Source organism: Palaemon carinicauda, chromosome 28 (assembly GCF_036898095.1).
Source record: "Palaemon carinicauda isolate YSFRI2023 chromosome 28, ASM3689809v2, whole genome shotgun sequence".
NCBI classification, from domain to species: domain Eukaryota; kingdom Metazoa; phylum Arthropoda; class Malacostraca; order Decapoda; family Palaemonidae; genus Palaemon; species Palaemon carinicauda.
This window is the reverse complement of record NC_090752.1, coordinates 48079930-48101209: the sequence shown is the minus strand read 5'-3', so window position 1 is coordinate 48101209 and position 21280 is coordinate 48079930. Positions and strand designations below refer to the sequence as shown.

The 21280-nt window shown below is 37.2% G+C and overlaps 1 protein-coding gene across 2 annotated transcripts in view; it reads right to left on the bottom strand.

Moving 5' to 3' along the window:
* Positions 1 to 267: 267 nt before the first annotated feature.
* The window catches only part of LOC137622018 (uncharacterized), a 100446-nt gene continuing 79433 nt past the window's right edge, over positions 268 to 21280 (bottom strand). Inside the window, exons 1-4 of one of the 2 annotated variants that reach the window (XM_068352504.1) lie at positions 13414 to 13569; positions 4571 to 5233; positions 981 to 1132; positions 268 to 772 (exon numbers count right to left, since the gene is read on the bottom strand). In XM_068352504.1, the coding sequence (XP_068208605.1) occupies positions 293 to 772; positions 981 to 1132; positions 4571 to 5183 (1245 nt within the window). In that variant the 5' untranslated portion in view covers positions 5184 to 5233; positions 13414 to 13569 and the 3' untranslated portion in view covers positions 268 to 292. Of the gene's footprint in view, positions 773 to 980; positions 1133 to 4570; positions 5234 to 13413; positions 13570 to 21280 lie in introns of those variants that run through there. The other variant, XM_068352505.1, reaches the window with a different exon arrangement.

Sequence of the window (21280 nt, the reverse complement as noted above, 5' to 3'; positions counted from 1 at the left end):
AAAACTAGAATAGTGTACTTCACCAAATAGTTGTGAAAACAAATCCAGTTAGCAACAGCGAAGTAGTAGGTCTTGCCGGTAGCCCGACAGAGAGAAAATTGAGTTCTTTGTTTACAATGAGTACTGGGTATCTGAATGACAGATGGCGCTGTTGAGTACACCCCCTACCTGTGTAGCGATCGCTGGCGAATTTTTCCGTAGAGTTTTTCTGTCGAGCAACAGAGTTGCAGCTATTATAATCACCGGCTAAGTTAAATATTGAAAAATGGCTCTATATTCTCAACAAAACCACTCAAGAAAAATATATCACATAAAACAGCAATAAATTCACAAAAGAACACTTGAAAAAATTTCTTACCAATGTTAGCGATGACCGTCGTAATGGCCTAGAAGCTGTCCAAGTTGTATCATCATCATCATCATGTTTGCAATCATCACCTTCACAAAGTGGACTTTCCTCTTCAAGGTTGTTTTCAACATCTGAGAGTCCATCATAATCTACTTCTATTTCTTCTGTGTCGTCATCACTATGGGTTCCATTTTCTACATGCTCCTTTCTCAAGTCTGATTGAGTTAAGTTGAAAAGGAGCATTTCTTCACCCGATTGCGTGATGTTAGCAAACACAACATTATCCCATATCTCCTCATCGGACTCTTCTGTATCATTTATGAAGTGCAAATGCCGAATCACCATTCTCTGTGCTGTTACTCTCTTGACAGCAGGGTGATCTTTTAATGAATCTAAGCCTCCATTCTTATGATGTTCTTGTATCTGAAATCACAGGTATTATTATCGACAAATTTCCAACGAGATGTAATTTACTAATAATAGCTGTATATATAATTTCTGAAATGAGACATCTAGAAGATCTAAAGCAGTGGATATATCTTATGGCAAAGGAAAACCCTAGTTCTTGAAATAATAAACAACTTAGGTTGATACTAAAGTTAGGATGTATTCTTTTAAGGATGTAAATTACCTGGACAACATCAAAATCACTAGGATAATCACTAGCTGGGTTATCACGTGGCACTAGCTCCCACCGGACAACATTTGATTCATTTAAAGCTGCTTGGATAAATCTTTCCCGAGCCTCTTGTCTGTAGTATCCTTTAAAGGCCACAATATATTCTGCAATGAAATAATTTTGGTTGTAAAAGCTTAAACCTTCAAATTCTACATCTTTTCACCTACGGCACATGTAAAACCCCCAAAAAAACAAAATATCTCCATAATGATAACTTCTTATTCATAAAAATTCTAAAAGGTAGACTTATATGTAAGTACCATTTAAAAAAATAGAAGAGAGAGAGAGAGAGAGAGAGAGAGAGAGAGAGAGAGAGAGAGAGAGAGAGAGAGAGAGAGAGAGAGAGAGAGAGAGAGAGAGAGAGAGAGAGAGAGTGTGTTTCTATCTTTCTCAAATCTAGAAACTCAACTTTAAGATTAAAAACTACATAAATATGATCTACAGGGCACTAAACAAAAAGCCAAAAAATAAAAAAATTAAAGTAGTTTGCATTTTTCCTAGATACAAACCTTGAGACCTTTATCAGGGAATATACTTTCAGCTTAGCTAGAAGACTAGCCATAAGACTTTTGGCGAGATATAACCACCCTACCACTAGTTAGCATGGTGGGGGGTAGTACCGACTACCCAGCTCACACACACCTGCGTTGTCTCGTCACTTTTGATTGCAGGCAGAACTTGCAGAGGGATAGGTGATGGCGGGACAAATTTGAATAAAGAGCTCTAGGTTTGTATTGTTAGGAAAAATAAAAATTACTTCAAATTTGTTATTTGTTCCGGCACTTATACAAACCCTTTTGCTCTATATTAGGGAAGACCCACCACTAAGGTGGGTGGAAATCTTAACCAACTGGTAGGTTTTTAACCAGGGGTTTCCTACCATGCTATGCATGCCTAAAGAAGAAACCTTAACACCTCGCTAAAACTTCGTGCAGCAGCACCCCGAGCAATCCGTGTGATTCTGTGAAACTAGTAGCAATGTGACTAGTCTAGGTAAAATTCTCAGAAGTTGTAGGATTCTTCAAACCATAGACAGTTACCCAAATCCCACCTTGCAAAGGGGATTGGGGCAAGTATAGATTTCTATAACAGGTTACACACGGGAAATGGTTATACCTGCAGACAGTGGAGGCCGGCTTGGAGAGTACTGTAGGTGGTTCCCCAAGGAAGGGGAAGATGAAAGAAAGAAGGGGTTAGTCCCTCTTATCATACATACCAGACTTAATCCTGGGTAACCTCTGCCCTCCACCATCTGCTACTTGTCTATCAAGGACCTTGAGGTGTTTTAACCATTTGTTGTGCAACTACCACCAGAGAATGTCTCCATGGTCCTGTAGGTTACATCATAGCATGTAACGGGTGGTGAAGGTCGTCTGACACTTCCGCATGCCCACTAGAAGGTCCTACGCCACTGAGTAGTTTTTCTTGACAGCCAGAGAGGTACTAATGCCCCTAGCGCCTAGAGGTCTAGATTTCCGCGTCTGCGGAGGAGAATGATGATTCAAGGCCTACTATCAGAAGAAAGCTGGCGCGCAGGTTTTACCAGACGCGTAGGATGGTGCGCAGCATGGCGCGCAAGTAATTTGCGCGCAGGTGGGCGCTGGCGCGTAGGAGATTGTTGGCGCCTAAGTGCAGGGCACGTGGGCGCAGTGTACGCAGGGTGCGCAGGAGATCGTTGGCGCATGTGCACATTAGGGCACGCATGGCGCATGGTGGAGCTGTGCTCGTGTTGGCACGTACGCACTTGATGATGCCCTGTGTTAGAGTGAGAAGGATGATCAGCGCGCTGTAGTGATGGGGCCTGACGAGCTACTGATGAGCGCTTGTCAGGTTTCGTGGGCGCGTAAACTGTTGGCGCGCAATAGCACGTTCAGGTGGAGCCTTGTTAGGCCCATGCAGGAACGGCGAAGGCAGGTCTGTTGGGTGGAAGGTCGACGTGTCCTTTAAAAGGACGACCTTCCATCAAAGGAGATCGCGAACGATCTGCAGAGAGGTCCAGGACCAATGCAGGTGCAGTGATGGATGATCGGTCTAGAGGCTCCTCTGCTGGGGACTGCACAGAAGACGTTGAACCAAAGAGGCGCCTCCTCACCGCAGGTGAAGGAAGGCCTCTATGGCGAAGAGGAAGGCGAGCCTTCTGACGGATGGGCCCTCTGGGGGCCATTGGATCAGCAAGCTGACCTTCTGCAGTCCTCCGAAGAGGAGTCTCTGTAAGTGAACTCCCCAAAGGGAGAGAAACACTAGCAGGAGAGACTGACAATGGACTTAGTTTCCCCCTCGTAGGATGATCAAGAACGGGGGAAACTAAGCCGTCAGCTACCGTAGAGTTTGGACTGGAAGAAGAGATGGGTGAAACTGCATTGGATACCTGTGACCCCACAACGTCGACAAAAGACAGAGGATCAACCTCTGACGGTTACGACGATTGCTTGACAGCAGCACCCAATCGGATGTAGTTAAGCAAAACCTTGGAGGGCGAAACCCGTAAGCCCCAAGGAGGACCAAAGCTGAAAAAGGGAGGTTAGTGACATGTCCTCCCCCGGGGGTAGAGGTGGAGCTGCTTCGCTAGGGGAAGCAACGTCATCTATCGAGACCCGATGTTGGTTTGCAATACATCTGTCTATGCTACCACTCGACGATCTCTCGAAAGAGACCGACTGAGTGGGAGCTTCGGAGGAGGTTTGGACAACGGAAGAAGAGGCCTTGGGTTTTTCTCCCTTCGAAGCAACCTTCGAAGGAGAAATATCCCGTTTGGACTTCTGTCGGCGCGAAAACCTCTCCCACTGGGAGGCAGACCACTCCCTACACTCACTACACTTGTTGACACTATCACACCGTTGGCCCCTACAAGAAGGACAAAGGGCGTGAGGATCAGTCTCGACCGCCGACATGAACGTTCCACAGGGGCGGTGCGCATGGTCGCAGAGGCCAAGTTCACATACACAGAAACTAGAAAAAGAAAGAACAAAAAGCAATTAAATGGCTGCCAATATGACGGCGAGGATGAGAATGGACACGTCCGAACACCATCCGAGCTGAGAGCAAAGTGAGCTCAACCACAGGTGTGTGATGGGGGGGGGGGGGGGGGTAGCAAGCTACCCTCCCCTACCCCCACTAACTAGCTGTGTGGAAAGTAAATCCTCGTTAAAAATCAATGGCTCGTCATTTCAGCTACACCGAAAGTAATACCCCTATTAAATAGCGTGGTTTGTATTCCAGTTACGGAACAAAGAACAAATTAGTCATAGGACAGTAAAAAAAGACTGGGCAGTGGAGAGAGACAAACTTCCATTCTCCACTGAGCCAAAAGCATGACCGGAAAATACAGATGTGTGTAAGCACGGTAGCTGGTATTACCCTCTATCCCCTTAACTAGCAATGAGGTAGTTATACCTCACTAAGAGTCTTATGACTAGTCTTCCAGCTTTGCCAAAAGTATACTATCTAATAAAGAGAGAAAGAGTTTGTATTAAAGTTGGAACAATTGTAATTTGAAAGAATAAGTAATCATTGAATAAGCCATTGAACAACATCATTCTCACCATTTTCAACGATGCTTGAGGTATACTGTATCTTCACCCTCTGTCTCTTTTCGTTTGTAGCACAAGGAGGCACCTCTGAAGATTTTTCAACTGCTTCCTCTAGGCTTTCTAATACACTGTCTGAACTTGTCTCTGTTACAGCATCAGCATCAATGTCCATTATACTGCTGAGCCTTCTTCCTACAAACTGCACAGAATCACCATCATCATCATAAGTAACAAAATCAAATGGGTCCCCATCATCAATAATGTTCTGGGCCACGTCACTGTCGCCTCCAGAAGCTACAGTAGTGGATTTACTTAAAATAAAGACTAGTAACATTAAACCAAGACTAATACGCCATTCGGGCTTCCAATACACTCTAAATCTAGCAAGAAATCTATTTTTTCTAGTTCTTATTTTCAACAAGGTAGCATCACCGACAATATTTCTCCAGTCATTTTGGTTTTCTTTTACAAGTTCCTCTCCTGAATCTACAGGGGAGACAGGCCCTAAGGTTGGTTTTCTGCATTCTTTGACCTTTTTCATTGATTTATCACTGTCTTGATCCCCAGGTTTGGATGATGCTTTGACTTCTCCGCTGGGTTCCTTCCAACGAAAGTTTGGCTTCATTTTCCGGATGTATTTCCACAATAATAACAGATTCACATTACATACAGGACCTGTAATTAAAAGAATTATTGTAAATGGCAGTTTCTGTGCATACAATTTCCCATACCTAATATATATTTAGCACTTGATAAGCCATCTATATGAAAAATTACAGGACATTTTCCATCCATACTTGGATTACTGTACTTATATAGGCAATGGAATAAGCGGAAACTATAATTTTAGTAAGGTCCTAATTATCTTGAGCAAAAACAAACTTCCTTAAAAAGAAGATAAATTTTGTTTGAAAATACTGTAGAGAGTCTTCATTGCTTTAAGATAAATAAAAAGTGGATTCTCTTCACTAAAATAAAATTACTACAGTACAAGTCCAGGCAACAATGCCAACCTTAAACTGACCAGTTACACTTGGATCCAACTTGAAAAATTATTTTAATACAAACTATAGTCAATTTCTTTTTGCACCGACTCGCAGCGGTGCCCTTTTAGCTCGGAAAAGTTTCCTGAGCGCTGGTTGGACGAGATAATTCTAACCAATCAGCGACCAGGAAACTTTTCCGAGCTAAAAGGGCACCGCTACGAGTCGGTGAAAATCTGCCTCGATAAAAGAAATGGACTATAGGATGTACAGTATTAAAAAACAAAAGTTACTGGAAAAAGGCAAAATATATACAGTATCCACTTTACAATACTTTGGAAAATTTAATAACTTGAATTATAAGGCCATCTGGCAGAGGTATCCACCATTGAGGGTATCAGCAGCCTAGAAAATAGCCAATTTGGTCACACAGCAATTTTCTGATTTCATCATTTTTACGCTATAAAAGGTCTGTTCCATTTCCAGATGAGAGATTATGTCATTTAGAAGCTTCCTTATAGGATAAAAAGGTGATTTTGTCTGCGCATATTTACCCAGAATTTCCTTATCTTGGCCATAGTGATCAGTGAAATCATTACTTTGAGAGAAAATTCTTCAATATTTATGTTTACTGTATATTTATATTTTACTGGTTTCCGTATATATTGGGCAACAATAACATTGTGTGAAAGTATGTGGTCCAATTAGTAAACAACCATTGTCTATAGTGTGTGAAATGTTTTTGTGCTGTTATCATTACATCAAGTTTTTCCCAGTTGCTACTGTTACTCATACATTTTTTTGTTACTTCGTTGTTCATTTCATTTTTACTACTTCAATCATGCCAAAGAAGAGGGGTTCTATTTAGAGGGCTAATTTCATTCAAGGTCAATAAAAAGCTTTAAACTAAGAATACTTATGGAGTGTTCTGAAGAACCACATGAAGTGAAATCATGTGATCATGAGGATATCAATACTCGGGCAATGGATACACCCCTGGAACTAAGTAATGCTTTCTTATGCCAGCAAGCTTTTTTTTTTTATAAAACAAGTGTTGTGCAAGACATGGTTTACTGGAGAATACCGAGATTGAAGATGATTTATTTTTTATACCTGATGACGAAGATTCACCTCCTGCAATCAAAGAGCTGCCTTGCGCAATTGACAAGGAGGAAAAAGAAATTCCTCTAACAATTGCTGATCTTAGAAGCTAAGGTTTGTATCATTAGGAAAAACAGAAATTACTTCCAAATTTGTCATTTGTTTTGACACTAATACAAACCCTCGTTATTTATAAGGATTAATTCACTCTTTAAGAGGATGGAAGTCCGGACCAACGGGCTGGTCCTTGATCCAGAGTTTTCCCATACATGCTCCGCACATAACAGGGAGAAACCCTAACACCTCGCTAAACAATTCATGCAAAGCACTGTTAGCGGCCTGAGCAATCTGCGTGAATATGTGAATATGTGACACTAACAGTGACTAGCATCGTAGGGATCTTAGAATCAACCAAAGACATTACCCAATCCCGCCTCGCCAGGGGTCTATGGGGACGTAATAAGTATCTCTCTCTATACCAGGTTACACAAGGAAAATGGTTCTATCTGCAGACAGTGAAGGCCAGCTTTGCAGAGTACCATAGGTGCTCTTACTCTGCAGGGTGAAGATGAAAGATAGAAAGAGCCAGCCATTCTTTGTCATTCATCCCAGTCTTGACCATGGTTTGATTCTGCCCTCCCATATCTACTACTTGTCCATCAAGGAGCTTTAGGTGTTATAAACCATTTATTGTGTAGCCACCACAGGGACAATGGAGTGTGTCTCCATGTTCTTGTGGATCACATTTTGTAGGAAGTGGACGGTGAAGGTCATTTGACACTTTCACCCACCTGCTGACCAGGCCTGCGAAACCGAGATGTTTCCATAAACGCTAGGGGCATACTCCTGCTCCTAATGTTACAACCTCTAGGTCTCCTCTATGAAGAGAAAGATCCAGATTCAATACTCGGTCCGTGAATTTGCAAATCCAAGCCGAGAACGTGTTCTTGGCGATCCTTTTCTTGACTTTACCTAGGCTGATAAGTGAGTGCTGACACTCGGAGGAGAGGTCCTGTAGTTTCGTTGAGGTAGTACCTGAAGTTCTTCCCTGGCATAGTAGCCATGGATTTGGATCATAGGCCATGCTATGAAGGACTCCCCTGAAGAGCTCGAAACTGGGGTACGAGCTGTCAGGAATGAGGTACTGTAGAGTATTACCTGGTCCATCGCCGAGAGTGAGAGGGGTTCAAGGAAGAGCGATCTTCCATGAGCAGCTTTCCTCTGAAGGTAAAGAGGTATTCTGCTATTACTGAAATAGTGACCTCGAGGGAAAAGATGACCCTTCCACGACCCTTATTACAGAAAACAGTCCGCTTGGCTTGAAAGACAGAAGCTGAAAATTTTCGTGGCTATCCTGGCATCCTCTTCGCAACTTGTTGTGGAAAGGGGACTCTCAGTGAGAGGAGGAGATGGATACTGTAGTCTCCAGACATGAAGTTGCAGCAAAGTTACGACTTTATGAAAGATGTTCACATGTGGCTGTAAGAGTAGATCGTATCATGGAGGGAGTTCTCTTAGGATTACCATTGGGAGTTGCAGGAGCGTCAGCTAGGTGTAACAAGTCTGCTGGGCAAGACTCGTTTCTAGCAGGAGAGACGAGTCTTCTAGCGAGACGAGACTGCCGACGATGCAGACTGTTCTGAAGAGTGATGGTGGGGAATGGACAAGTCCAATTCCCCCCGATGGAATCTCCTGACGGGGAGACCCACAGGTGAAGGAAGTCTTTCTCGAGAACGGGAAAGTAAGAGACCAACTCTGTTGCCGCTGTCAACGATTCTTCCTGGTGGCAGGAAGATTGCGTCTCAAGAGAGATTTAGATTCGACGGTGACCGATGCGGGCTTGACGAACCGGAGTGAAACAGTGACATATGAGACACAACCACTGCTGAAGAAAGTGAGAACCGAGGAAGGAAGGGCAATTGCTATCCTCCACCTTGAACCGTATCGTTCAGTAGAAAAACTTTCGCAGTCTAATGACAATGTACTTGTCTAAGAATACCCACCTCTGATAAGGAAGTCGGGATATCTCTCAAGATTTACTCCAATCCTCAGATCGTGGTAAATTCGAGGACTTGTCTCGGCAAGCCAGCCAGACTGTTATGATCAGCCAACCCTCAGAGTCTTTAGGGAATAAGGCAGATCCTGTAGGACCAGGTTGACACTACGGTAAAACCGTAGTAAAAACCTGAGGTTATATCAAAACTGAAGCACCATCCTTGACATGGAAAGCCTGTATGAATGAAGAAATCTTCCTTGATGACGGAGGTCCAGGAAAACTTGGAACATGAGTCCTACCGGTCGAAGGTACGCAGGAAGTCCTGGACTAACTGCTTGTTTGACCTTAAGCCTCTCCTCGCCTAACAGAGTTTGGTAATCAAACTTGTTCCCAGAGAGGACAAAACTGGAGACTTCTATAGGAAGGACTGTAGAAGCTCGGGGATATCTTGATGAACAATGTTGCCCCGTTTGAGAGGATATTCGGATCGCGAAGATTAAAGAGAGAACCGCCCTCACACCTCAACGGGTGGGTGGAAGAGACAGAAGTGTATTTTCTTGTAGCTGGGCTGCAAATTCTGTTCTTGGCAAAAGAGAATGAGTACAGTACTCCAAGCTCGTAGGAGAGGATTATCCACTATTGGAAAAAACCACACTTAAGGACAAGAAAGGGAGTATCTCTAAAGAAGAACACCGGCTGATTGGAGAACTCCAGCTGCATAAGAGCGTCACTGTCTGAGGGTTGACGAACAAGAACGAGTCAAGCTAAGCAGTGGTCAAACAGTTTACAGTATGTCTCTCTGGAGAAGGATTCTGTGGATGGAGGCTGAAGATACTAATACAAAGATCCGAGGAAGCATAGGCCGATGGAGACAGAGAGCAAGAAGAGATATCGACAACCTCTGGTGTTCTCATGAGGTCACCAATCCAAGGGTTGACCGGACTCCCTTGTTACACAACTTCGCTGGCCAAAAGAATTCAAGCAAATAAGTTGTTATAGCCCCTGCTGGTTCAATCCCTTAGAACCGAGGGAATAGAAGAGGGAATAATCCCATGGGGTTATGTATCCAGACGCAAGTAAGAAGAGCTGACGAGAGGATCCAAGGAATCGGCCCCAAGAACCTTGTTCAAGATTGGACGAACTCTTGAACTTGTGGAGAGAAGAGAAGCCAGTAACCCTAAAGGATTATGCTCACAAGCTTTGCTCCGACCCACAGGAAGGTGGTGGAGGTGAGTGGTCAGAAGTTTTCGTTGCAGCAACCACTGTGTAGAACAGTGTTCTACCTGCCATGAGGCGGTGAAAGATGTGGGCGTCTGCGCAACTAGCGCAGTCTTACCTATGAAGAGTTCGACTCAAAGCCAAAAGAAAAAGGGGCTCAGATTCACTAGTGTGCGTGTGAGAGGGGTAGCTGGCAACCCCCACCGCTAACTAGCAGGTTGGGTAGTTAACAAATCGCTCAGTCTTGGTGGCTAGTCATCCAGTTTCACCGAAAGATAATCCCTAATAAATAGCATAAGATTTATAGTCGGAACAAACAAAATTTATATTCAAGAATGAAAAGAAAATTTCCTGATCATTAATAGTGACCCTGCATTACACAGAATGTGGCTTTTTGGAAGAGAAAATTGACTTCAATATATACAGTACATTTATCAGGTACTTTTTACACTGATGGACCTCTTAAAATATCACCCAGATTATTTTTGCAAAAAAAATTAGGTAATACTTTTTCAATCATCTAGAATAAAAACACTCAAATCTTTACCAGTCCAGGAACATACAATCAGGAGGCAGATCATGAATCAGGCTGGGATCAGTCAAGTTCCATGTCTGGGAAATAGCTCCTGGAGCCAGAGAGAAAGAATAGTACAGTATACCCTCCCTCTGGTGAACAGGTGAGATCGGCCCAGCACTCTGAAGTCCAGAAGCAGATACCAGTCACTGACCGGCTTGGCACAGTCACAGTGTGCAGGAATGGTACCAAGTGGTGGTACCTCTTCTTTTGAAAGTATTTAAGTAGGCAATGGTTCCATACTCATGAGGTCGTGGCCTTGTTCCTTCAGCCAACGACCCGTGGCTAATACCATCCCAAAGATTTGCCATATTTTCTATTCAGGATACCAATGTACAATATCCCTTGCAGAGCATCGCTCCCCTACCCAGGTACAATATGTGAAAGATGTGCATCTCCAGCAAGCCTGGTTTCCAGTAGCCAACCCAGTCACCCGTGCCATGGCAACAGGCCATGTATCTACTGCCCGCACAGCTATCGGGATAGACATCCCAGCCATACTAACCCTGGCTTGGGGGTCTGCTGGAACCAATCCACCTTGTGCAATCTATGTATATCTGCCACTTCAGACTGGTACTATATACCACTTTATTTAGTTCCTCCTTACAAAAACACCAAGCTTACCACTGAGATCACCGAATTTGTTAAATACCAAAATGTTGATTGGGGTAGATTGTAGAATGGCACACACATCTACCAACTTTTTGGTGGCGGGGTCGTAGAAGGACGATAGCAATCACCTTTAAAGGCATAGCAATATAAATAAGGTAAATGATGACAGCCCAGCAGTATAAACTCCCTTACTTTCAACCCTATCGCAAACTTGTATAAAACAAAAACTGTTCAGAATGTTTTAAATACCCCGGAGTACTTAACAGAAAAATAAAAAATTATTTTAAAAATCATCAAAACTGCCTCAAAATTTATAAATCGGCTGAGCTCTGTCCCAAGACATGCTTTTTCTCACTCTCATAGTTCCCAGAATTCCCTTTATATGATGTTTTCATCAATTCATCAGCGGCAGGCCACTGTACTAATCAGTGGGAGGTAATTTGAAACGACTCTATTAGACCCTGCTTGACTTAGGAAATTGTCAAAGGGCATTTTTCTATCCAATAAGAATTCAGTAATTCCAAAATTCAAACAGAGTAATGGGAGTTCCTCCTAAGTAGCCCAGACGTGAAGATGGCAACATATAATTCCGAGAGAGACCTAGTTCGACCTATTTCTGCTACTGATTCTTTCTATAACTTGAACTCATAAAATGAATAAATTCAATAATAAATTTTACTTATTAAAGGGTAATTTTTCCGAACTTTGCACAATGTGTAGCGTTTGTGAAATGTGTTATTCTTACAACAAAAGATCAATTCACAATGGAAATTGTAAGTTGGAAAGAAGCCGAATGTTAAAAATTCTGAGACTTCGAATAGTGTAAGTACAGATATATTTATTTATGAACCAAATGATTTAGATAATTAAAATACGTGAAAATACTCAGCCACACCGCTGGTGTGTGCAGTACAACTTGCCGGAAGAGAGGAGCAGTAAAATAATGCTAAATTGCGTATGAAGTGACCCACAGCAGAGTAAAAACAAGTTGACTAAGTAGATGATAAAAATAACATCAAAATACTCGCCCATCCGGAAGGTATTAGTATTATTATTAGCTAAGCTACATCCCTAGTCGTAAAAGAAAGATGCTATGGCCCAAGGGCTCCATTATTATTATTACTTACTAAGCTACAACACTAGTTGGAAATGAAGGATGCTATAAGCCAAAGGGCTCCAACAGGGAAAATAGCCCAGTGCGGAAAGGAAATAACTACGTGATGTTTAAAAACAATAACAACATTAAAATAAATCTTTCAAACTTGAACAATAAAAAATTGAAAATAACACATGGATAAAAAATTCAAAACAGCAAGAGGAAGATAAAAAAAGATAGATTGAATAGTGTGCCCAAGTGTACCCTCAAGCAAGAGATCTCTAACCCAAGACAGTGGAAGTCCATGGTACAGAGGCTATGACACTACCCAAGACTAGAGAACAATGGTTTGATTTTGGAGTGTCCTCCTACCCTTACCAAGAAAAAAGTAGCCACTGAACAGTTATAGTGCAGAAGTTAACCTCTTGAGAGAAGAAGAATTTCAGTGTTGTTAAATGTATGAGTAAAGAGGAGACTATGTAAAGAATAGGCCAGACTAGCCTTAGCGTCTTAACGGGTGGCAGGTGCCTAGGCCAACCTACAACCTATAAATAGCCCAGTGAGGTCCGGAAATACAGAAATAAATATGAGAAATAATGAACAATAAAAATTAAATATTCTAAAAACAGTAACATCAAAATATATATATCTGATAATTTTTATACATTTATTCGTGTTTTTCATATATATTCATATAACCCATAAATACCTCTTAATATTGGATTCCCTCAGCCTCAGGATCCGACACCCAAGGGGAAATCAACTTTATGATAATTGCTTCTTGTCAACCAAGGAATTGAATCTGGGCCCAAGAAACTGAGGTTCTGATATCCGATATTAATAGGTATTTATGGCTTATATGAACATACATACACACACACACATTATATATATATATATATATATATATATATATATATATATATATATATATATATATATATACCATGGATTTATTTTAGAGCGTTTGTAAATCGGCGTATGAGTCTTTTGATATTTCATCACAGCTTATTCTGACAGGCTGTGAAATAAGCTGCAGTAGATCTAATACAAAGATCTTAAGATGACTATTATAATCATGAAGTAAACAAAGGCGACCTTATATGGTCACTAACAATGATGTCTTCAAGATGTCTCAAGTAATCTTGGTGACCTTTAACTTGCAAGAATAGGCCTAAGAAATACGTGCGAGAAAACAGGAACAAGCTCAGTCAAAATGCTTATAAATCAAGTGTATGAATATCTCTGTGGCTAAATCGACAAGAAAATACTTACATCAATTCAAAATACGTAAACAAGACTCAAGACTTGGACAAACTGACATCATCCATCACCCAGTAGTACTACACACAGATGTTTCTCTAATGTTTTGCTTCTTATCTCGTGTAAATTCTCGTATTTTAGTGAACCAGACAATCACTTCAAACAAAAAAGCATCTGTTATTTTTAACAATAAGAATTGAAAACTAACCTTGATGCTGTTAAATGCATTCAAGTCTTCAAAACATAGATTCGAATGTATTCTGTTTCATTTATAGTTTTGAGAATCAAAGAAAACGGAGCTTCTTGATCTCGTGTCAACAAACTCAAGACCATCAGGCGTGACTGAAGTAACTGGCTGTTTGAGTTGACTGGTATCATTACAGTTTCAGCTCCCAGGTGTGGTTTTATTATTATTATTATTATTATTATTATTATTATTATTATTATTATTATTATTATTATTATTATTATTATTATTATTATTGTTACGAGCTAAGCCATAACTCCAACACAGAAAAATAGCCTAGAGAGGAAAGAAAATAAGGAAATAAATAAACTATATGAGAAGTAATGAATAATTAAATAAAATATTTTAGTAAAATTAACAACATTAAACCAAATCTTTCATATAAATACTATAAAAAAGACTTATGTCAGCCTGTTCAAATAGAAAAAAAAAATCAGTCCTCCCAAGCATCCTAAATCATATATGCTGATCTACAATAATCTTTTCAATTTTCTTCTAAAATATAATTACCTTTAAAATATTCTTGTTTGTGTCACGTTTAAATTTACATACCAAAGCAATGTTATTAGAGAACTAGTTAACGATTTCACTTCCCTTAAGGCATTCCGATTCTGAATCTTAAAGAAATCATCATGTTGGAAATTCATAGCAATTCTACAAACATTATTATTATTATTATTATTAATATTATTATTATTATTATTATTATTATTATTACTATCCAAGCTACAACCCTAGTTGGAAAAACAAGATGCTACAAGCCCAGGGGCTCCAACAGAGAAAAATAGCCCAGTGAGGGAAGGAAATAAGGAAATAAATAAATGAAGAGAACAAATTAACAATAAATCATTCTAAAAAAAGTAACAACGTCAAAATAGATATGTCATAATATATATAAACTATTAACAATTTGTTTAGATTTAATCAGTACAAATTATAAGAAATAACGTTTATGAAGGAATTTCATAAGTGTAATTTTAAAGTTATGTCAGCAACTTTTATAGCGTTATAGTATGTAACATAAATGTTGGCAGTTGTGAACGTATGGATCGATAATTCTAGTGTTGCTCGGTATCACGCGCAGTGACCAATGGCAAAATTTATCCATGTGAAAAGTTATATTTATATCTTGCAGCCGTCAAAGAATTGTGCGTTTTAAACTATCTTAGTTAACTCTCAATTCTTCACTTTCGTTTTAAACTATTTTACTTTCTTCAAGTTCTCTGAGGCTTTAATATTGGATTTGCTATAGGTCTAAGCAAGGTCTATATGTCTGGACCGTGGGTCTAAGTAGGCCTACTTAACTAAACATGAACACTAAATGTCCTAGATAACTGGTGTCTATTATCATCTCAATTTACAATCTCAAATATAATGGCAGAATTATTATGAGAACTACAAACTGATTATTCATTGCACAAAGGAACTGAGTTATATCTTATCCGGTTTATTCTTTTAGGCCCAGTATGTAACAATTCATTTCTCTTTCTTGAACTACCATGTGTTTTGGAAACTAATCAAGCTGATAATCCGAAAAGCAAACATATAAATAAATAAATAAAGTGCATGTAGTGTGTCGTCAACGGAGAAACTTATTTTGTAAATAATTTCTCTTCCTCTTGTTTCGTTATTTTTTTTTTTTTAGTTTATATAGGATATTTATTTTAATGCTACTCTTCTTAAGATTTTTTTTCTTGTTTCCTTTCCTCACTGGGCTATTTTCCCTGTTGGACCCCTGGGCTTATAGCATTCTGCTTTTCCAATTAGGGTTGTAGCTTAGCAAGTAATAATAATAATAATAATAATAATAATAATAATAATAATAATAATAATAATAATAATACCATACAATCTTGAAGCGTGATGAAATTATTATTATTATTATTATTATTATTATTATTATTATTATTATTATTATTATTATTATTAGCTAAGCTACAATCCTAACGGGAAAAGCAGGACGCTATAAGATCAAGGGCTTCAACAAGGAAAGTATTGCACTTTGAGGAAAGGAAATGAATAAATTACTAACGAAGTTATGAACAATTCACATGAAATATCTAAAGAATATGAACATTAAAATAAATATTTCAGATATAAAGTATGAAAAGAGACATGCCAGTCTGTTCAACAAAAAGTTAAAACATTCGCTGCAAGTTTGAACTTTTGAAGAAGAGCATTGGAAATTTCTCGTTTATGTCCTCATTGGTTGTTTTTTAGGATATCTGGGATATATATATATATATATATATATATATATATATATATATATATATATATATATATATATATATATATATATATATATATAAATTATATACATACATATATATATATATATATATATATATATATATATATATATATATATACATATATATATATATATATATATATATATATATATATATATATATATATATATATATATATATGTGTGTGTGTGTGTGTGTGTGTGTGTGTGTGTGTGTGTGTGTGTCCGTGTCTGTGTGTGCGTGTTGCATTAAAATAAACTTATGGCTGAAATAAGCTTGATTTATTGACTATGTTTCAACAAAATTACCACGAATATACGTTAGTCGTAGAAGAACAATACAAACATTGGAAATTACTGTCAGTAGCAGATCGCATTCATATCCACAGTATGCAACACTAGACACACAAAAATGCAGCTGTTGACGTATGTACCGTTATAGTAACATTCACGAGACACGTTACGGTGTACCGGACATGCGCTCGCTATAACGGATTTATATAGGGGGGAGGGGGGTTGGAAAAGAGAGGGGGGGGGGGGGTGTCGTTCAGTGCGAACGTGACGTATCAAAAAACACGACAGCAGACAGATGGCAAGTGGTCTCATTCTTTCCACCACGCAGTTTGATCGATCTGCTTTAAAGATAATCCGGCGTTGCAACGGCAGAGGTCAACGTAGCATAGGGCAAAATTCTGTTGAATGAAAGAACAGTGAGCACCATGTGAGAATTAAATTATGCGCACATACACACAAACAACAAACACATACACTCATACACACACATATACACAGTATATATATATATATATATATATATATATATATATATATATATATATATATATATATATATATATATATATATATATATATATATAGTATATATATATATATATATATATATATATATATATATATGTATATATATATATATATATATATATATATATATATATATATATATATATATATATATATATATATATATATATATCTGTGTGTGTATAATTTGGAAATCAAATCGCCTGAAATTACATAATTATAAAAATCAGACCATATATCAGTTTAGTGAGATCGCTGTTACTCTATGGACATGAATCATGGTATGACAATGAAACAATCTCCAATAGATTTGGTAAATTTGAGAACAAAGCCCTCAGAAGGTTATTGGAAGTTGAATGGCAGGACAGGCTTAGAAAGGAAACTATAAGAGAGATTACTCGAGTGCCATGTGTAGATGAGATCATTGTTAGGAGTAGATGGAGATGGTTTGAGCATGCTCTTTGTACTCTCCAAGAGAGATTAGTTCACCAAAAATTTAACTGGGCTCCACAAGGTAGGCTACTAGAAGAGTTGGAAGTCCCAGGCATACATGGCTGATGACTATGAAGCGTGAAGTCGGAGATAATGAATGGAGAAGTATTGAAATTAAAAGCTCAAGACAGAGACGATTGGCGAAATCTAATCGAGGACCTTTGCGTCAATAGGCGTAGGAGGAGATGATATACATGTATATATATATGTACATATATATATATATATATATATATATATATATATATATATATATATATATGTGTGTGTGTGTGTGTGTGCGTGTGTATTTGTATATGCATATGTATATATATGTGTATATATATATGTGTATATATATATATATATATATATATATATATATATATATATATATATATATATATATATATATATATATATATATATACATATATATATATATACATATATATATACATATATATATATATATATATATATATATATATATATATATATATATATATATATATATATATATATTTATACAAGCGCGGATCCAGCAAGTTAAAATGGGTTGGGGGTCAGATGACATAACCGCAGCAGTTGGGGGTCCCGGGGGTGCTGTAAGCCCCGGAATCTGATTTAATTTTAAGCTATTTTAGAGCTATTTTTCATGTATTTAAAACCATTTTCTCCTTATAATCGAATTTGTAAGGTGAATATGCATTATGCAAAAACAACATCCCAATGAAATATATAAAACATTTCAGCAGTAATCTTTACAATTACTTCTAGTACAGGACTATTCATGGGAAACCTCATCAGTTGACTACCTCTGAGTGATATCTGTAATTGGAGCGCCTCCTTCCTTCCGTTCAAATATCAACCTTCAGCAATTCTTGACTGTCGAATTGTAGTTAGTCTCTCCACAGCTTTCAACTTAATTCATATCAGAAACACAATCTCTTGATTTCAGCTCATATATAATGAATTATTACCACTTGGGAGAGAGAGAGAGAGAGAGAGAGAGAGAGAGAGAGAGAGAGAGAGAGAGAGAGAGAGAGAGAGATGATTTCAATCTTCCACGTCTCTTTTACTAAATTTTTCTTGTAGCAACTATTAAACGGAAGATGTTGGTTATTGTTTTAGTTTTATCAAAATTTGAAGGGTTTTGTAAATTCCAAGCTTTATATCATAAGCTTTTAAATTTCTCCATATCAGACATTTCTCCGAAGAAAAGCCTGGTTTTTTTTTTTTTTTTTTTTTTGAAGATTTTCCTATTTTTTTTTTCGTTTTTACTATTTTTTATAGAAACAAGTTACCTTGCAAATTAAAACCTCATCTTTGTTTGCAACACATATTACATTAAGATTCGGTAGATTTATCGAACAATTATAAAATTATGGAGTTTTCATGCCCCATACATTTGTTAATCATATCACATTTCAATATTAAAAATGACATTGAATATAAATCGTAGCAACTAAATTACATTGTAATCGCATTTAAATTTCCCCTTTCAATAAATAGGATTTTTGCCTCAAATACTGAACAGAATAAAAGCTAAACTATAAAACCGCCATATCAGATATTTCTGAAAATTGATCTCACTCCCTCGAAAATCTTATTGTAGCTTGATAAAGGTCATATCGAATTAAATTCAGGAAAGTAAACAAAAGCACATAATTCAGCAACAGGAATATGCAGACCAACAGATCACGAATAAACATAAAAAAAAACCGAATGATACTAATATTCCTATCTGACGTTGATACATACATACCGTATACCAGGGGAGAGAGAGGGGGGGGGGGGTGGTTGAAATTTACTGCAGTATTAAATCGAAAATAATTTGTCTTTTTCGATTGTATTAGAATACTAATATAATTGATAGGCGTATCCCTTCTCGTGTGCTAAACTATCAAGTGAAGACAAATCCTGACTTATTGATGATTGTAGATGGGTTTACTTGGAGAAGCAGAAGGCCTATCATGCCTTGAAGCTGGATTTGTCTTTCACTCGATATTTTAGCACAAGAGAAGGGATACGCCTATTAATTATGTTGACCAGATTCTCATTCAAGAGAACAGCAGGTTATACATTTTTATACAATTGTGATCAATTCAAATGCAAATGATCACTTAAATTGTCATTCCTTTCTGCTTGAGATCTATATATATATATATATATATATATATATATATATATATATATATATATATATATATATATATATATATATATATATATATATATATATATATATACATATATATATATTATATATATGTATATATTTATATATATACTGTATGTATATATATTCATATATATATCTATATCTATATCTATATCTATATATATATATATATATATATATATATATATATATATATATATATATATATATATATATATATATACATACACACATTTCTGGTTTCTCTATTCAAATCTTTTATATTTTTTTCTAATTCCTCCCATGATTCACTAAACACAATTATGTCATCTTTAAATCTTAAGTTGTTAAGCTGTTCACCATTAATATTAATTCCTAAATTTTTCCAATCTAAATTCTTGAAAAAACTTCTTCTAGACATGCTGTGAATAATTTAGGAGAGATGGGGTCTCCCTGTCTAACTCCTTTCTCAATCGGAATTTTCTCAATTTATTTATGTAGTTTTAGGATTGCTGTACTCTCTGTATAGATATCTTCAGGTTTTCCACCATAAGATTCTTCTATTCCTTGTTTTTGAAGGTCTTTCATTACTGCTGATGTTTTCACAATCTACATCTCTCTCATAGTTGTGACGAGCCGAGAGAGGAGGTTGTGACTCAAAGGCAGGAAGCAATCAACTGAGTACTATATTAATTTTGTTGTTGTTGTTGTTGGGGTATTAAAGCCAACACTTGTTGTATAAAGAACACTCTCCTTTATATACAATACCTCAAGGCAACAGGAAAATACATGTTCGAGGAAATGACAATGTTACAGAGCAAAACAGCAGACATGAATTTTCATGTTCGTTTTAGTGCGAGGGAAGAGCGAAGATACAAGCATAATATATACAAAAGGAATTATGTACAATTGCGTGACATACGGTTGGTACATAGTTTATAAATGCCATACATAGTGGTTTTGTCATACTCTGCTGATTTTTCCAATAGCTGGTTAATTACTTGGATATGGTCAAATGTTATATACCCACTTCTAAAGCTTGCCTGCTCTCTTGCTTGATTAAAGCCTAATATGATCTTTGTAAATATTTTGTATATTACGGAGAGTAAACATATTGAACGGTAATTTTTCAGGTCTTTTGTGTCTCCATTTTGGTGAATTAGTATAATGATAAGGATTTTTCAAGCTGCATTCTTGCAGACATTTGGTGTAGAATTCAGCCAGTTTTACTACAATGAAATCTCCTCTATCTATTATTATATTAATTGTTAGGCCATCTTCTGCTGATTGGCATCTAGTCATGCATTTTGATGCTTTCTATATTTCTCGTACTGTTACGTTTGGTACTGGCTCAAGCGTTTCATTATATCTATAGGTGAAGTTATTTCTTTTATTATTGTATAGCTTTTTATAGAAATCCTTTGCAATTTTTATCACTCCATCTCTATTGTGGATAATATTTCTATTTTCATCCTTTAGAGCAAACATCTGTTGCTCCCTGTTCCAAGTCTTCTTTTCATCAATTTGATGTTTCTTCCTTTCTTTAGTGTTTCCTCAATTTTGGTCTGGTTCTTTTTACGAATATCTTGGTTTTTAGTTTATTTATTGTTTTGGATAGTTCTTCTTATTCTATTTCATCTCTCTTGAATGAAATAGTTTATATCTGTGATTTTTGTTTGTGTGCTGGTAATAGAAAGTTTTTGATGTTTGAATTATCTATAAATTACGTTCCTTTATTGTTAAGAATATTTTAACTGCAAATTAGAAACCTCAGTATAAAGTCATATATGCCAAAAATAGATGTTTACAAACATTAGCTGCAATAAGATATGCATAAACTGTATATTAGTAAGAAATAATAAATGAGTTGTTGAATTCTTAAGACGCAAATGAAATAGTCTCTAATCTCGTGAAAAAAACA